At 44.3% G+C, this 17,702-nt stretch overlaps 1 protein-coding gene across 5 annotated transcripts in view; it reads right to left on the reverse strand.

Moving 5' to 3' along the window:
- The window catches only part of arhgap46a (Rho GTPase activating protein 46a), a 30,124-nt gene that overhangs the window by 11,337 nt on the left and 1,085 nt on the right, over positions 1-17,702 (reverse strand). For 2 of the 5 annotated variants that reach the window (XM_040002910.1, XM_040002909.1), the window contains exon 2: positions 7,370-7,876. In XM_040002910.1, coding sequence (XP_039858844.1) covers positions 7,370-7,876 — 507 coding nt within the window. The other 3 variants (XM_040002911.1, XM_040002913.1, XM_040002912.1) reach the window with 3 other exon arrangements.

Below are 17,702 nucleotides of genomic sequence, written 5' to 3' on the forward strand. Positions count from 1 at the left end.
ACATGCATGCTTGGGCACAGACGGTGCCTGGTCCGAGGAAGTCATGTGTAGCAACACTAAACAAACAAGCTCAGAGTATCTTCTTGCTTAATAAATGTTCAAAGAGGTAAATAAGTTTAAAGGTAGGCAAAGAACACTTACCCTCCTTTCCTTTAATCACTACTTAAGATTCAGCGGGGTAATTGATTACATCAAAGCTAATCGCCTTATGTCCCGGTAAATCCAACACAAACGCAGATCAGTGGAGAGACAAAACCAATGTTCAATGGCTTCCCTTTTCCAAGTGTACTGGGACTCAGAAGAAAGTCTGGCTGTAACGGCAGGAAGAGGACGCAGAGGGAGGAGAGAAAGAGGCAGAGGGACCCCCCCTCTCCACCCCACAACTCTGGAACAATACTTAAACGATTCCCCTGAGGTCCTCCAGCCAACGGCAAACTTCCTTTAGTTCTCCTAGCTACAGCTCAGTCCTCTCTCTCTCTTTAGACCCTGTGCCACCCTCCTCTATAGTGTGAGTCACACCATCTCAGCCTTTTGAATATAAACTTTTTTTCATCTTTGACCAGTCCCACAGACTCACCGTGCGTGCAGAGCCTGTAAACAGCTGGGACTCAACCACCTGGCCCCAGCACCAGAACTGTGTCTGCCCCCCACGACCCAAGCACTGACGGAGGGAACGCCACAAGATCTCTGCATTCCCAAAAACAATCGAGACCCTTTACAGCCTAAATAAAAGACTCACAGACAGACATGTGTGAAGACGAGCTCTGATGGATGAGAATCACCCCACACCACCCACTGCTGACTAGGTGACAGCTGTAAACATGTGAAACCCCTGTGTGTGCTCTTTGAAACAGTCTGTGTTTTCTCACTCTGGGGGACGTGACACAAAAATGATTGCCACCTCAGTACGTGACACACAGGTGACGGTTTAGCACTGGTATGCTGTAGTAGCACCTCTCACACATGAAACAGAGCTTTTATCACAACTGGTCTTCGTATATACACCAGTCTAAAACATTAATCTGTCTTCTGTATTCCTTCTGGGAGAGTCACAAACTTAATGAGGATTGACTCTGACATAGTAGTGACCACTACTTCCTGCCTGGGGAGGTTTGGAGAGAGGGTTTCTCCATATACAATACAAACAGGAAATGCCTAATGCAATGTTCACATGCTGTGCCAAGGCCGGAAGAGGGCTTATAAAGACTTTCTAATACGTCTGACTTTATAGATGGAAACCAAATAATCTTTAGACCTAAGCAGCCCTGTACACTTTTCTTTATCTTCATGGTCAAAAGCCAACTTTATGTCAAATAAAATATTACCCTTCTCTACTCCTGTGTCCACACATTCAATAAAACACAACAACCTCTGATTAATTCAGCAGCATCCTTTCCCTTGTGGATTAAAAAAAACTACAAAACCTGTTAGGAAAATCTTGCTGACAGTTTGTAGAAGTGAACAACTGTCAAGATAAAAATAATAACAACAAAAATAAAAGCGAAACCTATCAGTTCTCTTGGCTAAGCTCTTCTTTCTTTTTTTATTTGCCTGCTATTGTTCCACCCAGGCTCAGAAAAGGTGTAGTACATTCATCGTGTGCTGCCCTGGCGCATTATGTTGGATGCCAACAGGGTTCGGTGCGACAACCATCAAGTTCGTGCGGAGGCTCAAACTCCAATAGAAAAGCTGTACAGTGCTTTCCATCTCTGTTTAAAACCCTTAATCTCATTACACAACTCCAGCATTTGCATATCAAAATAGCTCTAGTGAGCTAAAGTATGAATATGACATCTGAACCAAATGAAAGGCAAACACAGTAAAATTGTGAGAAACTACAACAGCAACAACTGGCTTAAATGGGAAGACTTTTGCTGGTGATGGCTGAGGGTTGAACAGACCAAGAGAGAATAGTGTGAGCATGTGTAAATGAGAAGGGGTGGGGATTAGTCGTGGGAGAGTGCAGCAAGGGAATGAGCGGGAAGGCTAGAATTCCTCAGGGCTCATTTAGGGGCCTTTGTGGCATTGTGGGGGAGCCTCACACAATGCATGGCTGTGCCATCGTCAGGGAAACGCCTCTGTCAACGACAGCCATCGAGATCAAGAAAGGGGAAGACAACGACCCATCTTCCACCTCTAGTCATTCGGGCTCTTGCGTAACACTAAACAGGCCTGGACCTCATTTGAACAACAATCAAAGTTGTTTAAAAAGGGTGTGTTGCCTGCTGGTAGCCTGCTGGTCAGGTGTTTACTGAACATTAGCTGCAGGAGGGGATTATGCACAGCAATTTATCACAGTTGTTAGAAAGACATTATAATCATCATTGGGAGTGTAAGAGCTCTCTAGATTTATTAGAATCTACCAGTGTTTGCAAACAGGGAATTTCCATTTCAGCTACGTCATGGGCACAAAAGATAGCTGCATGCGACGCATGTTAACACATGAATAGCATACTGAATGCATTTGAAAGCCTTTCCATCAGTTAGCATGTGAGACTTACAAGAAGACAGAGATATGTAAAATAACACAAGGTTATTTTATTCTGCCTTTGTGAAAACAACTGCATAATCTGACCTGGGAAACAAATCAGCAAATTTGAATAAGTGTAAGCAGCTCTTTTGCCTCCCCCATATACACAGTCCAAGACACCCCTGTCACGTTTCTGAATACTAACATTTGTCCCTGTGATCTTCTGTGCTGCTACGGGAACACGGCTGTCAGGAGATCCATTTCTCTTTTCTTTTAAACATAGACTAACAGTTGTTGGAAAAGCCATCAGCTGAGTCATTTTGCCGGATATGGATTTGGAAGTTCTTATATTCCTCCTGAGAATAGTGGGGGTCTGAAAAGCACGGGTTATTATTAACATTGGCTGGACAGGAAGAGGAAATGAGGTCGCACAGGCCAAGCTTCTGCTACACAAACACCTCGGAGCACAGACCAATGGGATCACTGCGATCTGCGTGGAGGAAGGAAACTAAAAAGACAAAGATTCGCAGAGGACAATGCTGTATCCACTACGTCAGGGTTCAAAGCTCATTCTACGTCCCGCTTGTGAATAGCCCATCATATAAAAAAATAATTAAATTAACACACATGAAGAGCAAAGCTTTAAGCATTTCACTTCCTACAAGATACCTGGAGAGAGCCCAGTTGTCCTGAAACAGCTGAAGTGACGCACGTCCCTACTATGAACCAAGACGCCTACCAGCTGTGTCCGTCTGTGGCTATCGAAGCCTGAACTAATGGGGAGTGCCGGGATAGGTCAAAGGACAACCACTAGATTCGTTCTGAGGGGAAAGTGTAAGGCCAAACCCAAGTAAATTCCAGAGACTCGCCCCAGGAATTTGAAAGTATATCTGCGACTCCTTTTCTGAGGAGGAGTCAAATTATAGCACAGCGTGTACGACATTATTAAAACAGCTGCCTGTTCACACATCTAAACACACACACAGACCCTTTCATAGTCAGTCTCTAACAGTAAAAGATCAGAGTGATAACATAAAGTACTATAGTGGAAACTCTTTAAGCAAAAAACCCAACAACCCATCTTTGATATTTCAAGTCATCTGAGAATCTGAGATAGTCAGAATTACGCCTGAAGCAGCTCACATGTGCTGCCTTGAGTTCTTTATGAAAACAGTCAAAATATACCATCACAGAACCCGAGAGGAAAGTTAACATTAAAAGGAAGGCTTCAATGATATCTCAAACAGAGCAAGACAGACTTTTGTCTGTGTCAGCGAGACACACAAGACTAGCTCTGTGATTTAGTTCAAGAAAGCCAAAAACATATGGAAAACACAGAAGGAAACCGTATGAGAACGAGCGTAGAATAAAACTAAACAAGCACACTGTCGATGCTAACCAGACCAAAGTACAGGATTACAAGTTCAACCTTTTTCCCCACAGTATTACTTTTATGTAGATGTGGGAAAAAAGAGAGAAAACCTTTATTGTTACAGGCAGACTTACAACACCATCTGCAAAAATCTTTTAAAAAAAGAGCTTACCACACCACGAGTGTAGAGATGAAACAAGTCTGTCCAGTATGTATGTTGTGGCTACATCCTCACAGTGGCAGGAGATGAAAAGCATAAGGAGCTTCTGCTCTGGCAGTCAACAGGCACACAATGTGTGACTCATTAAAAAACTTAAAAACGTTATCGACCCTATAAGACGTCTCCTCATTTCCTAAATAAACCCACTGGTGATTTCTCCCACATGATTCACTGCCAGTGAGTCACAACTATATGAGGGGAAGCCGGTTGTGCTTTTAGCCTTTTTATGCTTTTGCTTTTGAGTGTGTGGTTAATTTTGAAAAATTCCCTTTCAACAAATTCCCAACACAAAGTGAAAGAGAAATTTAAAGAAAACGTTTCCAGTTCCGTTTTTCACTTCTCGTCAGTTCATGGGGAATATTTTTAAAAGTTGGTCCCCTGGCTTCCTGAAAATAAATCAGACTACAAGAAACCCAACATCCCTTTAAGTAAAGTCAGTGCACACTCGTAAAAGCAGCTGTGCCGACTCCTCTTTGATGTGTAGAAGCTTTGGTATAAGCTTGAACATAACTGCGCACACTCTGGTACTCAGATAGAAAATGGCATTTTTCTGCATCTTCACAAATCCAAAGCAAGGAAAGGCGACTTTTAAGTGTCTAATGTCAACGTGACATGCTTTGACTGAATTGCTGGTGCACCGCTATATCATTACAGGGCTAAATGAGAGGGCACATGCAAGTTATTGGGCGTTCTTCTCTAGTCAGCATACCTACACTTCCAGCTCAGAGAAAGCGTTCAGTTGACTGAGGGGATAGCGGGGTTTTAAGTGAAAGCCTTTGTTCCTATTAGTGGTCTATTATACACCCCAGGGTGGCACGAGAGGCAAAAGAGTGCTGCGACCCTGATGTGAACCACCTCGGTTCATTTCTGGGTTGTCTGGCTGTCACGTGTCCTCTGCAGACTTATAACATCTTCCCAGCCTCAGCAGGTCTCCTCCATGGAGGGAGCCCACACACATACACTCAGGTCACACACACTTTCTAGAGTCAAATCTCCCACACATGTTACCTGGTTAATGACAGCACAGACCTGCACATGCATTAAACAGCTAAGTGAAATTCAAGACAGATGTTTTAAGCCATCTGGTATATGACACCTTTGTCTGCTGCATCATGAAAAGAGATCAGTTAGTCACGCCTTCCTGGCCATAACTGAAAGTAGTTGGCATGTTTATCTCTGAAGAGCTCAGTACTTCCCAGATGAGCTCTAGACTAAAACACTTTTAAAAAAAATTCCCATGACATGTGATAAGACTCGGCCAATGAGTAACAAATTGGGCACGCAGGTAGTTAGTTCATGTGCTTTCACTTCCTATGATCACAAACTAAGAAAAATACAGATATGAGCCACACAGTAAGAGGAAACTGCATCTATCAGGCTGGAATAATATTATAGTACAGGGTGTGTTGTTTGAAAACTTTGGAAACTATTTTGAACAGATTTATTAATAGCTTAAAACAAAAGCCCACCAGCAGTGGAAAAACTGGAACAGACCCATCTCTGCAATGTATAGCATTGTTTTCAAAGGTCAGAAGTGAATAAAAACCCTCTGAAAAAGAAGAAAACTATGATGCAAAAACAGACCTAACGCAATGAACGCAATGTCTTAGGAAAGTGACAAGTTGTGACAGGAAGGAGAATGGCAAGAAAGGGAGAAAAAAAAAAAAGATGGGTGTTAGATAAACTAGCTAAGCTCAAACTTTGGGTTGCTCGTTTATGGTGAAAAACAATATTCAGATTTGCTCAATATGTGCGCCAACATTTAAAACAATTACCAATCCCTTTCAGAGGTTCATACATTTAATGAGCTTAAAAACATTACTTTTAAGAGCTTATTTCCTCAAACTTGAAAGAAAATTCATATGAAAATAAATGGAAAAAAGTTAAGAGACCAGCAGAGGAGATCTGTGATTGTGGACAGAAGCCACATTGTGAAAATAAATGTGGTACAATAATCACTTTATCTCAATTATCTTGTTTTCAAAATACTTGAAATCCAGTATAAAATTTCATGACATGACTCCAACCCAACTCAAACCACTGTGACTCCCCCAACTCTTCTCACACATTTCTTCCTGTCATTGTTAATAAAGTGCACCGCTAATTGAAGACAAGCGTCTCTCCGAGTTTGTTTTTATCCATTTTGAGTTGTCACATTCTACCCTCTTTGTGTCTTTTGTCGTGGTTTCTCATTACCTGCTAAGAGACACAGGCTGGTGAGCACGTGATGGGCCATATGGCCAAGTAGGGTATCAATCCCCAGTGAGCTAAAGACTCATGATCCTAACTCGGCTGAACACAGCTGGCCAGTGTTTTAAGAAAGACAGAAAGGGTTCTGGGAAAGGTTGAATCACTGGGGCAGAGTGGGACCCTGTGAGGAGTTTTAACACTGCCCACACACAAAAAACAACGGGGCCGCCAGCACTGCCGTTCAGCAGCAACGCTTAACTAATTAGTTTCCCCACCAGCTTTAATTACTCTTAAAGGGTCAAAGGAGCAAACTCCTGAAGGCAAAAGTGTGGCAGAAGCAAAGCCTAGAGCCTCAGAAACCTGGCAGGGTCAACCTTGTTTACAAGCAGTTCGAATATAGTGGCTCTGCTTGTTATTAACCACAGACAACACTCTCTCACATGCCTCTCATGCATGCACGTAAGAGGCGTTACAGTCTATGATAACCAGGGGCTGAAATTTGTTTTAGGAAAATGAAATGAGGGCTGGGGCAGAGAGGAGCAGAGTGCAGTGGAGCAGGGTGGCGGTGAGCGCACAGAAGGACACTAAGATGGCCTCAGTGGCCATGTGCCAGGGGAAACAGAAGTGGCATGTGTGGAATCCAGCTTGGAGGGAAGAGACGGTGGTTTGGATGAGGCCACAAAGCAAAGCACATGATGGGGTCTCTGAATGACTTACTGTTAGGGCCCGTTCTGCACCAGTAACCCTAGCGTGAGGGGAAATGTCATGCTCTGTAATATAACTGACCATTTTCCCCATTTGGTAGCGATTTGCTGAAATGGCTGAGCATGGTTCACAGGCAATACTATGGAAACATGGGACATGTGGAATGTTCAGATAAGTGAGAATGAAAACAAGAAAGCAGTTTGAGTCCAGCCCAAGTGGTCAACAGTCAAAATAATCCTGCAAGTTCTCATAGCATAACCGTTTGAAAGCCTTTACAATTGGGTATGGCACATGCACTGATGGCTATCACATTGCACCACTTTTCTCTAGGTAATATGAGCCGCTAATGATTAAGCACAATTCTCTTTCCAGACATGCTGTAGAAGGCTACTTAAGGTTTAGTCAGGCTTACCTCTGCGGGTCTTTACCACCATCTGTGCTGTGTTCAGTGCTGCTACCATCTCCCTGAGATCTGCTGTCTGCTGCCAGGTCCAGCTCAGGGTTGGCAGTTTCGTCGTTGGACTCCAAGGCTCGAGGGAGAGGGCTGTCCCTGTCCCGCTCAGGTAGAGGGGTGCAACGCCCCTGGCTCCCTACGCTGCTGACACTCCCTGAGGTCCCATGGTGGTGCCTATCCACACCCCCTCCAGGCTGCCTGGCCTCGCTGCATCGTTTCATGGCCTGCAGCTGGGAGAGGGGCACTATATCAGCTCCCTGGGGTCGATGCCAGACTGTGCGGCGTCCTGCGGAGTTGTAGTAGTAGAAGCGGCCACTGTGGGGGTCAAACAACTCCCACCACTGGTTGCCGTCTGCCTGACGGACAGAAACACCAGGCGGAGGATCCCAGCCGCATTCGCCAGTGGTTAAATTCACATACATGCGCTCACCGGAGCGTGGCTCCAAGATCTCCACCCAATCACAGCTGAAAAGAAAAGAAACAAAAGCACAGAGAGAAAAGCTGTTATTAGATGCTTAAAATGGCAACAGATCACCTACAGGATATGAGGACATATTAGAGGCCACATGCCTGAGTACTAATCAACTCGACAAGCAGTAAACAACTCACACTGTTTGACAGACGAGAGGCTCGAACCTGCCCACTTGTCCATATGGAGACTGTGTTAATGTCCCTGTTCCCTACATGCATCCATCTGTATGTGTGTGTTAGCGGTGATGTCATCGCTATGCAGTGGAGCGGCAAAAGCGATGGCGCAAATATGCATGTCCCGAGTAAGGAGACAGGTGGACATACTCAGTGAGGCACCAGGCACGGAGTCAGCAGGGCCCAAAGAGAACCATACGCTCCGAGTGCTACTAACGCAAAAACCACAAAGCTCAACTACAATCACAGACTGACAACAGCCAGCTCAGCACAACACACACAGACAACGAAAACAGAGACAGTGCAGAGAAGAGGGAGGGGGCAGAGGCAGAGAGAGAGAGAATCAGAGTAAAAGACAGCCCTGTTTGCATAAAGTAATAAGGCAAAAGGGTACAGATTAAGAGGAAAACAGATTACACATGCAGAGACCCTGAACTGAATTTCAGTGAAATGACAGGACACTACGGACACTGAAATAGTATTAACATGCTACATTAAGGTTATGTGGTGTAGCTACCTACATAAAATCAGCGTCTATAAATAAGTCGGACCTTAGCTCGCTGTTTCTATATATCCAGGTCATGCAACTCTTTAGTGAGCTAGTTTATGTCTCCTTTGATCTAGTTCCCCAAAGGAGACCTTAACTGTGTCAGCAAATCCATGTGGGAACAGGAACGCTACAAACAGCCACGAGGAGACCGTTACCAAGGTTCAGCATCACAGTAAACGTCTAGACGAGAGCCAAAGGAAGGACTCAAAATAAACTCACAAGGCGCCCTTATCTTCTTGTAATGAGCACTTGAGGGTCCTGGCAAGGTTAGGTCTTTTCTATTCTTTAGTGTCCCACCTAACACTAGTCTAGTATCTTTGAGAGCAAAGTATCAGTTGGGGAGGAATTAGTGTCACAACAATCTGGTAGAGGCTTGGATATTTTCCCAGCTTTCTTAGGATAGAAAAGCTTTTCTTCTCCCTGTCACGGTTGTTAGAGGTACGACTCCACCATCCAGGCTACCTGGGATGATCAGAGCAGGCAAGAAGCTTAGCAGGGATAAGACTGCCTACAATGTTCACCAAATATCCACATTTGCTTCAAGGCGCCTGCCAAAACAACCCTGTGTGCAACCCTGTCTCAGAAACAGAGGAGCACGGTGCCAGCCAGCTCTGCCACATTTACAATGTCACCCAGTTGGCCGAAACTCACTGGGACGAACAGCTGTTCCCTGTTAACACTGATGTACCTGTTCATCAAGCATAACGTATCAATCACTCTCTTATGTGCTGCCAGAAGGAGCCACAGGCTCTTCATATCTTGATTTAACAGCCAGGTAAACATAGAAAGGGCATGGAGAGACTATAGGAGCCTTCCACATACTGCCTTCCCATGTGTCCCAGTGCTTTATGCTGGGAAACCATCTGGTCCAATCCTTCACAGCAGTCAAGCAGCGCTAACCTTAGTCCACTCAACAAGCAGGTTCTATTTATACAGCATTTTAACTCTACCTGAGATCAGAGCAAGCAGAAACTCAAAAAAAAAGGGAAAAAGACAGGACTGTATAGAGCAGGGAACTGACTACAGTGTGTCTTCCCACAACGAGACGCAAGTATTACAAAATTGTTTTCTGAGCGATGAGATCCACAACACTTAATGGGCGGGAAGCCTTGCAAATAATGGGGCATTCAAAGCAGAGGCCAAACAGTCAATACCACCCCACACATACCAGAGCCTTCATCCTTTCACTGCTCCTGCCTGTATTCCAAAAGAGGCGTTCCCAAACCGAGAAACTGATCTTCCCATGCCGCATTCCCTGTTATTCAGTTCGGTGTTTGTCATTATTCTCTGTAAATGGAGTGTTTGGATGCAAATAAACCTATTTCTTACAAACTGCTGAGTTTCAAGTAACACGTTTCAAGTAAGCCGACACAGCATTCTTTGGGTGTGTGTGTGGGCGGTGGGGGTGGGGGGTTATCTCCCAGTGTACCACAGCTGTGATGACGGTGAAGTAACCAGCATGGGATTTTGCATAATGGCCTGCATCCTACACACCCTGACAGGACACGAGGGTTTCATGGTGCACTGTGAACACCATACATGACAAGTTAAACAGCACGGGGTGTAGCTGTTTCATAAGGACTGTTCCCTCTGGGTAAATAAACAGCAGTTAGAGCTGAGAGCGAGCCTGCTGTGCTCTGTTGACACGACCTGATAAGCAGGAAGAAGGGCCGTGTTCAGGTTTTGAAATCATTTTGGGGAGCACTCAGAAAACAGAGACACAGCCATTACCTGGGTTTGCCTAATACAATGGCACTTTTCTTCAGTGGGACATACCAGGAGTGAGACACTTTGATTTCTCACTAAAATGAATGAAAATGAATATTTATTCACTTGCACCAAAGAAAAACTTAAAAATGAATAAAAGTGGACCAACTAACATTAACAGGAACCTCTTTGATACACATTTCTGATGAAAAGTTGCTTTATGTGGTGCCATGTAAATCAATCTGAGCCTGCACAGCTTTATGTGGTCTTTCTGCAGAAGAAGCAGACAGAAAAGTATAGAGCATGACTCTCCAAACAACTGAGGCAATCTGCCTCACGCTGTAAATGTTCATAAATGGTTTGGAATGCAGTCTGCACAAGCTCAGTGAAGTTTAACTCCAAGAGGAATGTTTTATATTGATCTAAAATTAACTTGTTACACACATGGACCTATGACTAAAGCATACAGCACCCGGTTTACCTCTGGGGAGACTCAATCTAATTGAAGCAGACCTTTATGCCACAGGCCCGTGTTATGACTTTGCGCACTCTGTAACCAGGAGTTGACTGCATTCAGTAAACACTTTTTGGTGGGGTTAGATTACAGATTGCAACATAAAGAATAGCGTTCATGGACAGAATAAGGTGCCTGGAAAGAAAGCGACTGGACCTTTTTACGTTTCTTAAAGACGGTTCACCCCTCATTCAAGAAACTTCTATTCCTCATAAATAGACTTTTTAAACTGCATCGGTTTGCCTCTTCACGTGATGCCCATTGGCAGAAAGTTTTGTGAAAATATATGAAAAATCAAGTATGAAATTCCTCATCCTTTATATTCCGATGTGTGATAACACATTACAAGGTCTCTGTCTCCCATGAGGAGTCTAGGAGGACCTTCAGGAGCCTATGGTTATCCACAGTAACTAAGAATAAAACTTGTCAAAGTGTGAATAAAGACTATGCAAACATAGCCCACCACAGAGACCAAGAGGCCAAACCCGAAACACGAAAACACCTTCTTGACCATCAAGTCGCTCACATTCACATAGTGCCAGTGGCTTTTTTTTTTTTTTTTTTGAAGGAGAACTACTACATCTATCATCCATCATCCACAATTTACAGTCATCTCCCAAAATAACTAGAACTGAGAGCGGTTTCCCAGAGTTAGGGAAACAACAGAATATAGCTCATGGAATCTGCCCCATTGTTCAAAGGCAGCGCCAAAGTGTAAATGGCACTTTTCCCAGCAGCGGTAAACACAGAGGACTGGACAATGCATTCACTGGAAATGGGGCAGCAAGCAAACTTGTGTCATTGTGCAGCTTTGGGTTTCAAACAAACTCAAATGCTAGTGTGGTTGTTGATTTCATCAGAAAGATAAACCATACAGAAAGGAGAAAAGATTGTTTTCCCCGGGTGGTGGAGAGTTTAGACTAAGCGTTGTGTCATCAGATAATCTCATAACGACTGAAATGCTGTTTTATGCTTCTGTGCTATTGTGGCATTCCTGATGGAGCGATAGCATACCTTCAGAAACACGGTGCTAAGTGAAGGTTTTAGTGAAATCACTGGTCCATAAACTAGACAAAACTAAGATAACAACCCAGTGAGACAATTATGCTCCCATCTATCACTCTGTACTCTTGAAAGGTAACCACCAACCTTTTTCAGCAACCGACTATTCTGAGCTGCTGCTGCTCTACTGTTCCTTGTGGACCGAAGCAGGCGGAGCGCTCGCACAGGGCCTGCCATTCATCTAGGAAACCTTACCACTCCGGTCACAGCAACAAGTGCCAAGGTCCCCCCTTGCCGGTATATTTACAGAGCTGCTCTTTCCTATTTAGAGACATAAAACATCCTTTCTCCTCAGATACTGGCATAAAAATAAGTCCTCACTCTGCAGAAAGGAAGAAATTCAAAATCACTTGGCTGCACACACCCAAAACTATAAACCTAAGTCTGAAAATGTTGTGAGGTTGGATGAAATGTAAATAAAAATACAACGCAATGATTTGCAAATCTAATGGCCCATATTTTATTCACAATAGACCACAGAAAGCATTAAATATTGAAAATGACACCTTTAAAAAAGCATTTGAAAATGCAACACAACTCATTTCAGAATATCAGGACAAAGCCATGTTTAGGACTGTGTTATATCCCCGTCTTGAGAACTGAGGAGACCAGCTGCTGGACATTTGGGAGAGGAAAGATGTCGCATTATCTGATTGAGGCTTCTAGGTGCTCAACTGTCCTGGGGTCTCTTTTTGTGTCTGACCTGCACAAACTCATATTTTTCATTTCATAATGTGACAAATGTTTTCAAGTGGTGACAGGTCTGGAGTGCAGGCAGGCCAGTGCAGCACCCAGACTTTTTTACTATGAAGCAGTTTTGTGGGAATAGGTTCAGTGTGCAGTTCAGCATCGCCTTACTGAAATATGCAGTCTTGCCTGAAAAAGATGTTCATCTAGATGGGATGTTTTTGGCAGGTCAGTAAATTGGCCTCGAATATTCTTTACTTCAGAGAAACTCTAAGATGGACATTTTATACCTAATAATGTTAACTGGCAACAGGTTAGTTACAAAATGTTGCTCCAGTTGTTTCCAGTTAGGTATTCAGCTTTTTCCTCCCATCCCATGTCTCAAGTTTTTGAGACATCCCAATTCAGAATGAGCCATTTCTGTTCATTTAATGTTTTGAGGTTTATTGTGAATAAAATATGGGTTTATATCATCGCATTCTTTTTTTATTTACACTTCACAAACACTTCCAAACTATTTCAGAATTGGGTTAGTATTAAACATTTTGCAACTGTGAGAAATCTCTGGTGATTTACTGATACAGAGCAAGCAGAGGCCTGTACCTCAATATAATGCATGGAGGGACCTGCCAAAAGACTTTTGTTTGATTATGTATAAACCATGTACAAAGTCTATTCAGCAATGCTGCTAGGCAACCTGCTTATCTAAATATTGTAAAACAACAGCAGCGACACGGGCCGACTGCTAAGAGCTTGGCTGGGTTTCCAGTAGCTGTAACTAACAGAGAACGTAACCATAAACCGGGCACGTTGAGTGCTGTACCACTTTCCCCGTACGAAGCAACTTAAACACGTCCAACTACAACAAAACTCAGATCAAACAAATAACCCAAAAACAAACAAACAAAAAAAACAACATTATTATCATTTAACGCATCTGACTTTAAGCTTTATCACAAGTATACTGAGCGTCCATTGTTGAAAACTGAGCTGTGGCAAGGTGTACGTGGCTAGCCATTGTGGAGGATGTGGGAGCAGACTCCACCCTGGTAACCAGAACAATAACAGGGAGAAGGGAGCGTGCACATGTTTTAGATGACAGAAAAAAATGTCCTGCACCTGTCACTAACACATTCTTTCAGCCTTTTGTTTAACACCTCCCGTTCCTGCCGTGTCACCACAAGTCAGAGGTCAGTAAAACACATGGCACAATTTCTCTGTGTGCACTGAATATATATATAACAACAAGCAAATTGGCAGTTTGTTTGAGAGGAATAGGCTCCTGCAGCCCTCATAAAAGCTAATGCCAAGGTTTAGGATGCTCTTAACTCGTCTTATACTCCGACTTTAACTGATGTCTTTTGTACTGGGAACCCACAGGGCTCCACAGTACCCACCCAGTTCTCTCCTGCGTACTGTGTACAATACCACATCAGTCTATAAACCCCAAGTTTATACTATGGCTACTCAGATGATCAAAAGGTTGTGACTTTTAAAATCCTGTTTAGGTTCCAGATCTTCTCTCTGCTCCCCTTTTCCTCCTAAACTTGGCAGCAGTTGTCAGTGTCACTTTCTTACTCGCCGTGTGCTGACATGGGGAAACAAGTTTGGAGGGGTATGTGGGAGTCATCTTTCACAGAGGGACACGTGAGACGCACTGGAGCCGACCTTATACGACTTGACCCAGGCACCAAGGCAGGCCGGGTGCCAATGAGGGGAAGAGAGGTAAAGAACCTTAAGACCAAACAGCCGGGCAGCTAAAGCCTGGCAGAGAGAGGAGACGGCTGGTATGGGAAGATGAAGATAAACAGGGGGTTAGACTCCTGAACGCACCCTATTATTTGATTCACTTCCAAAAAGTCCTGCAAGGGTCAAACAAACTGGGATAGACAGAAGACCTCCCCAAAGAAGTATACAGACCCTTTATACGTGCCTAGGTAAAAGGAAAGTTGCTGATAGTTCCTGTTGCAAAAGTGAAAGTTAGCAAACTGAACAGCAACAGCTGACAACAACCCTAACTTTGCTTTCTTTCTACATTTTTGTAAACAAAAGCAGCACCATTCTGCTTAAAGTGACTTCTCAACCACTATATGTCGTCATCACTCAGCCCGGGTGAGTAAACTTAATTCCAAGAACCTCATTGTCTCGTATCACCTGAGAGCAGACTGCCATTTCCGAGTTACTGCAATGACTCAGGTACAACTGCACAAACCAGACGGTCCAGTTTGGTCTGTGTGCAGCATGATCACCCTGCACGAACTGAGCTGAACATGGGTCTTTTAAAACAGTGGTATTGGGGAAAAAAAGAGCAAAGCTGACAAACAAAAGATGTTGACTGCTTGTAAAACTGGAGGGCACGAACACACTCATCTGACTTAGGAGTCTGAAAAAGAAAAAGTCTTTTTACCACAGCTGTATACAGCACACAGGCTCTTTGGGAACAGAAAATCAGTAGTACACAGTTGACAAGAAAGTCCCGCAATGACTCAGCTTCATATGCATTACAAAGCCTGTGAAATGCACCCTATTCTGAAGCCTGTAATAGTACAAAACAATGCCGAGTATTGTCGGATCAACAGGCAGACTTCATTCAGTTCTTTGTTGCGTCCACACAGGGGATCACAGCCAACGAGTGCTGCGATGAGGCGGAGCTTGAGACATGTATAGGAGATCTGGGGGTGACCTCCTTCAACAGCTGCCCTAATCCATGACTAGAAACGGCTTCCCCTCTCTACTGGCGCTGGATTAGACTGGATCTCACAAGGTCACACAGCCAACCTTCAGCAAGGCCAGTTTTTCCCATGCTGCGTTCCAACTACCAATTTTACATGGCCCCCCAATTCATTCCATATAGATGCCAAAGCATTCACCCCCCTCCACACTGCAACAAACCGATTCTTCATGAGGAACGAGATAAAAAAAAAGCCTACCTCACCACCGGCTCCAGGAGAACATTTTTGTGTTAGCTGTTAAATGTTACTTCAGATACCCTTGCTGAAATCCGCCTACGAGCTAAATGCAGAGAAGCGGCACTCTGTGATTTCTCTATGGGGAGTATTGTCTTGTCCCACCATCTTGCCTTCACCCACGAATGCTGCAGCTCAGCAGAAATGCCGGGAACTTCCGGCCCCCTTACTGCTCTGCTGAACACGCACTGTCTGTCCGAGGTGACACTCAGCCAAAGGGTCAATAAACTCCCTTTTAGAGAGAGTAAGGCATGCCCAAACACAAGTCCCTGTCCTTCCTAAAAAAAAACTTCAGCCCTTCCCTTAGTTCAGGGGTGGGCAACTCCAGGCCTCGAGGGCCGGTGTCCCTGCAGGTTTTAGATGTGTCCTTTAAATCCAACACAGCGGATTTAAATGGCTAAATTAGCTCCTGCAGTTCTCCAGAGGCCTGGTAACGAACTAATCATGTGATTCAGGTGTGTTGACCCAAGGTGAGATCTAAAACCTGCAGGACACCGGCCCTCGGGGCCTGGAATTGCCCGACCCCTGCCTTAGTTGGAGGGTACTTCTGAGGTCACATAAGACTCTGGACGAGAGCGAACATGTGCAACAGAAGCTGCAGCATCAGGGTGTTTACCACATAGAAGATAGCCTTTCTATCAGCACACCAGCTGTCAGAGTGGGAACAATGGGGTTACTTGTCCAAACACACAACAAAAAAAGAATGACCCTATTACGAGGTAATTGTGCTTAATAACCACAAACATTCCTCTCTAAACATTATCTTGTAAAATCATTCAGGGTTATCGATGAATACATATTGTGCATCGCCCCTTTTATATAAAATAAACTCAAGAAATCCACCTGTGCTATCTGGGTGCTGTCAAAACAGCAGTTTTTATTAGTATCTGACCTGCTTGCCTACAACCACCAGCAGCAGCAGTTTGTAACTTCATTTTGGACTAGGCCCACACCATCCCCCGCGAATCCTCCCCCTGCTGACATGACAAACGAGGCCAGAGTCTAATCCCAGAGCGCAGCTACAGGGTAAGCAAGGGGGTCAGCGAGGAGCCACGCAGGAAAGGAACGTCCGGATTGTCCTCTAGAGGAAGTGAAGGTGCAGACGGCAGACTCTCTAGGATTAGAAATGCAGAGCAGGCCAGTGAAGATGTTAACGCCAGGCCCGCGCAGGCCTGAGGGGAGGAGTGGATTATGATTTAAGAGGCCATCGCTGGGGCTCAACGTGTAGGGAAGGATTAATATTTCACTAACAACAACAGATCTTCAGGTCGTGGCAGATTCTTTGTGTTCAATGTGTTAATTGCACTTTGTGGGTTTCATTTGCACCTTAGCTCACTGACGTTACATAAACTTGTTCACCTCTTTTAACTCTTGAATTTGTGTCATAGACCTAAAAAGTACAACAGGATATTAAGCCACGTAATGATTCTGAGTGACGATCAGCATCTGGTTCAAACCAGTGGATGCCTGCGATTTAAACCTGTCTGTAATCCCCACAGTTCGCAGTGTGGGTGGTTGCTCAGGTACAGATAAATTTGTTTGGACAAATCACCTTAACCTCATTACAAAGTCACTGTGGCAGGCCACAGAGAATCAAAGTCAGGTGAAAAGTGCGTGCTGAGTGTTAAGAGCACTGATCCTCAAGGGATCAGAGAAAGGAGTGAAAGCTGGAAATGTGTACGTTGAAGCTAATGAAATCACAGCGATTATTAACAAACCATGACTCATAACATGCAGCCGTCAGTGCAGGACAGGCTTCACTTCCTGTCAACAGGCAAACAAACTTCCCTATTGTCTGTCTGGGATGGACGTCCGGTCTCTTCTTTGCAGAAAGCACCGTTTAGAGTCATCTTGTTGAAGGGGATGTGTTGCTTGTTCTAGATTGTCTGCCCACTGTTGTGAGCTTGCACAGTAAACACCGAGACAACATCCTCATTTTCAACTGTGGTTCCTACATCTCACAGAAAAAACTCATGAACTATGGAAACTTTGACCAAACGACATCGCTGTCCTCTGTTATAGTATCTCATCTATCTCTTGCAATTTGCTGAGCAGATAGAGAAATTTACACCAACGCCACGCAAATGCAAACAAAAGTCATCAGATGAGCACCAGCTGGGCAGGGAGATGGTGAAAACTGCTGCGCCCAGGAAGTCAGGT

The sequence above is a fragment of the Simochromis diagramma genome, unplaced genomic scaffold (assembly GCF_900408965.1).
Source record: "Simochromis diagramma unplaced genomic scaffold, fSimDia1.1 OVJJ01000646.1, whole genome shotgun sequence".
NCBI classification, from domain to species: Eukaryota; Metazoa; Chordata; class Actinopteri; order Cichliformes; family Cichlidae; genus Simochromis; species Simochromis diagramma.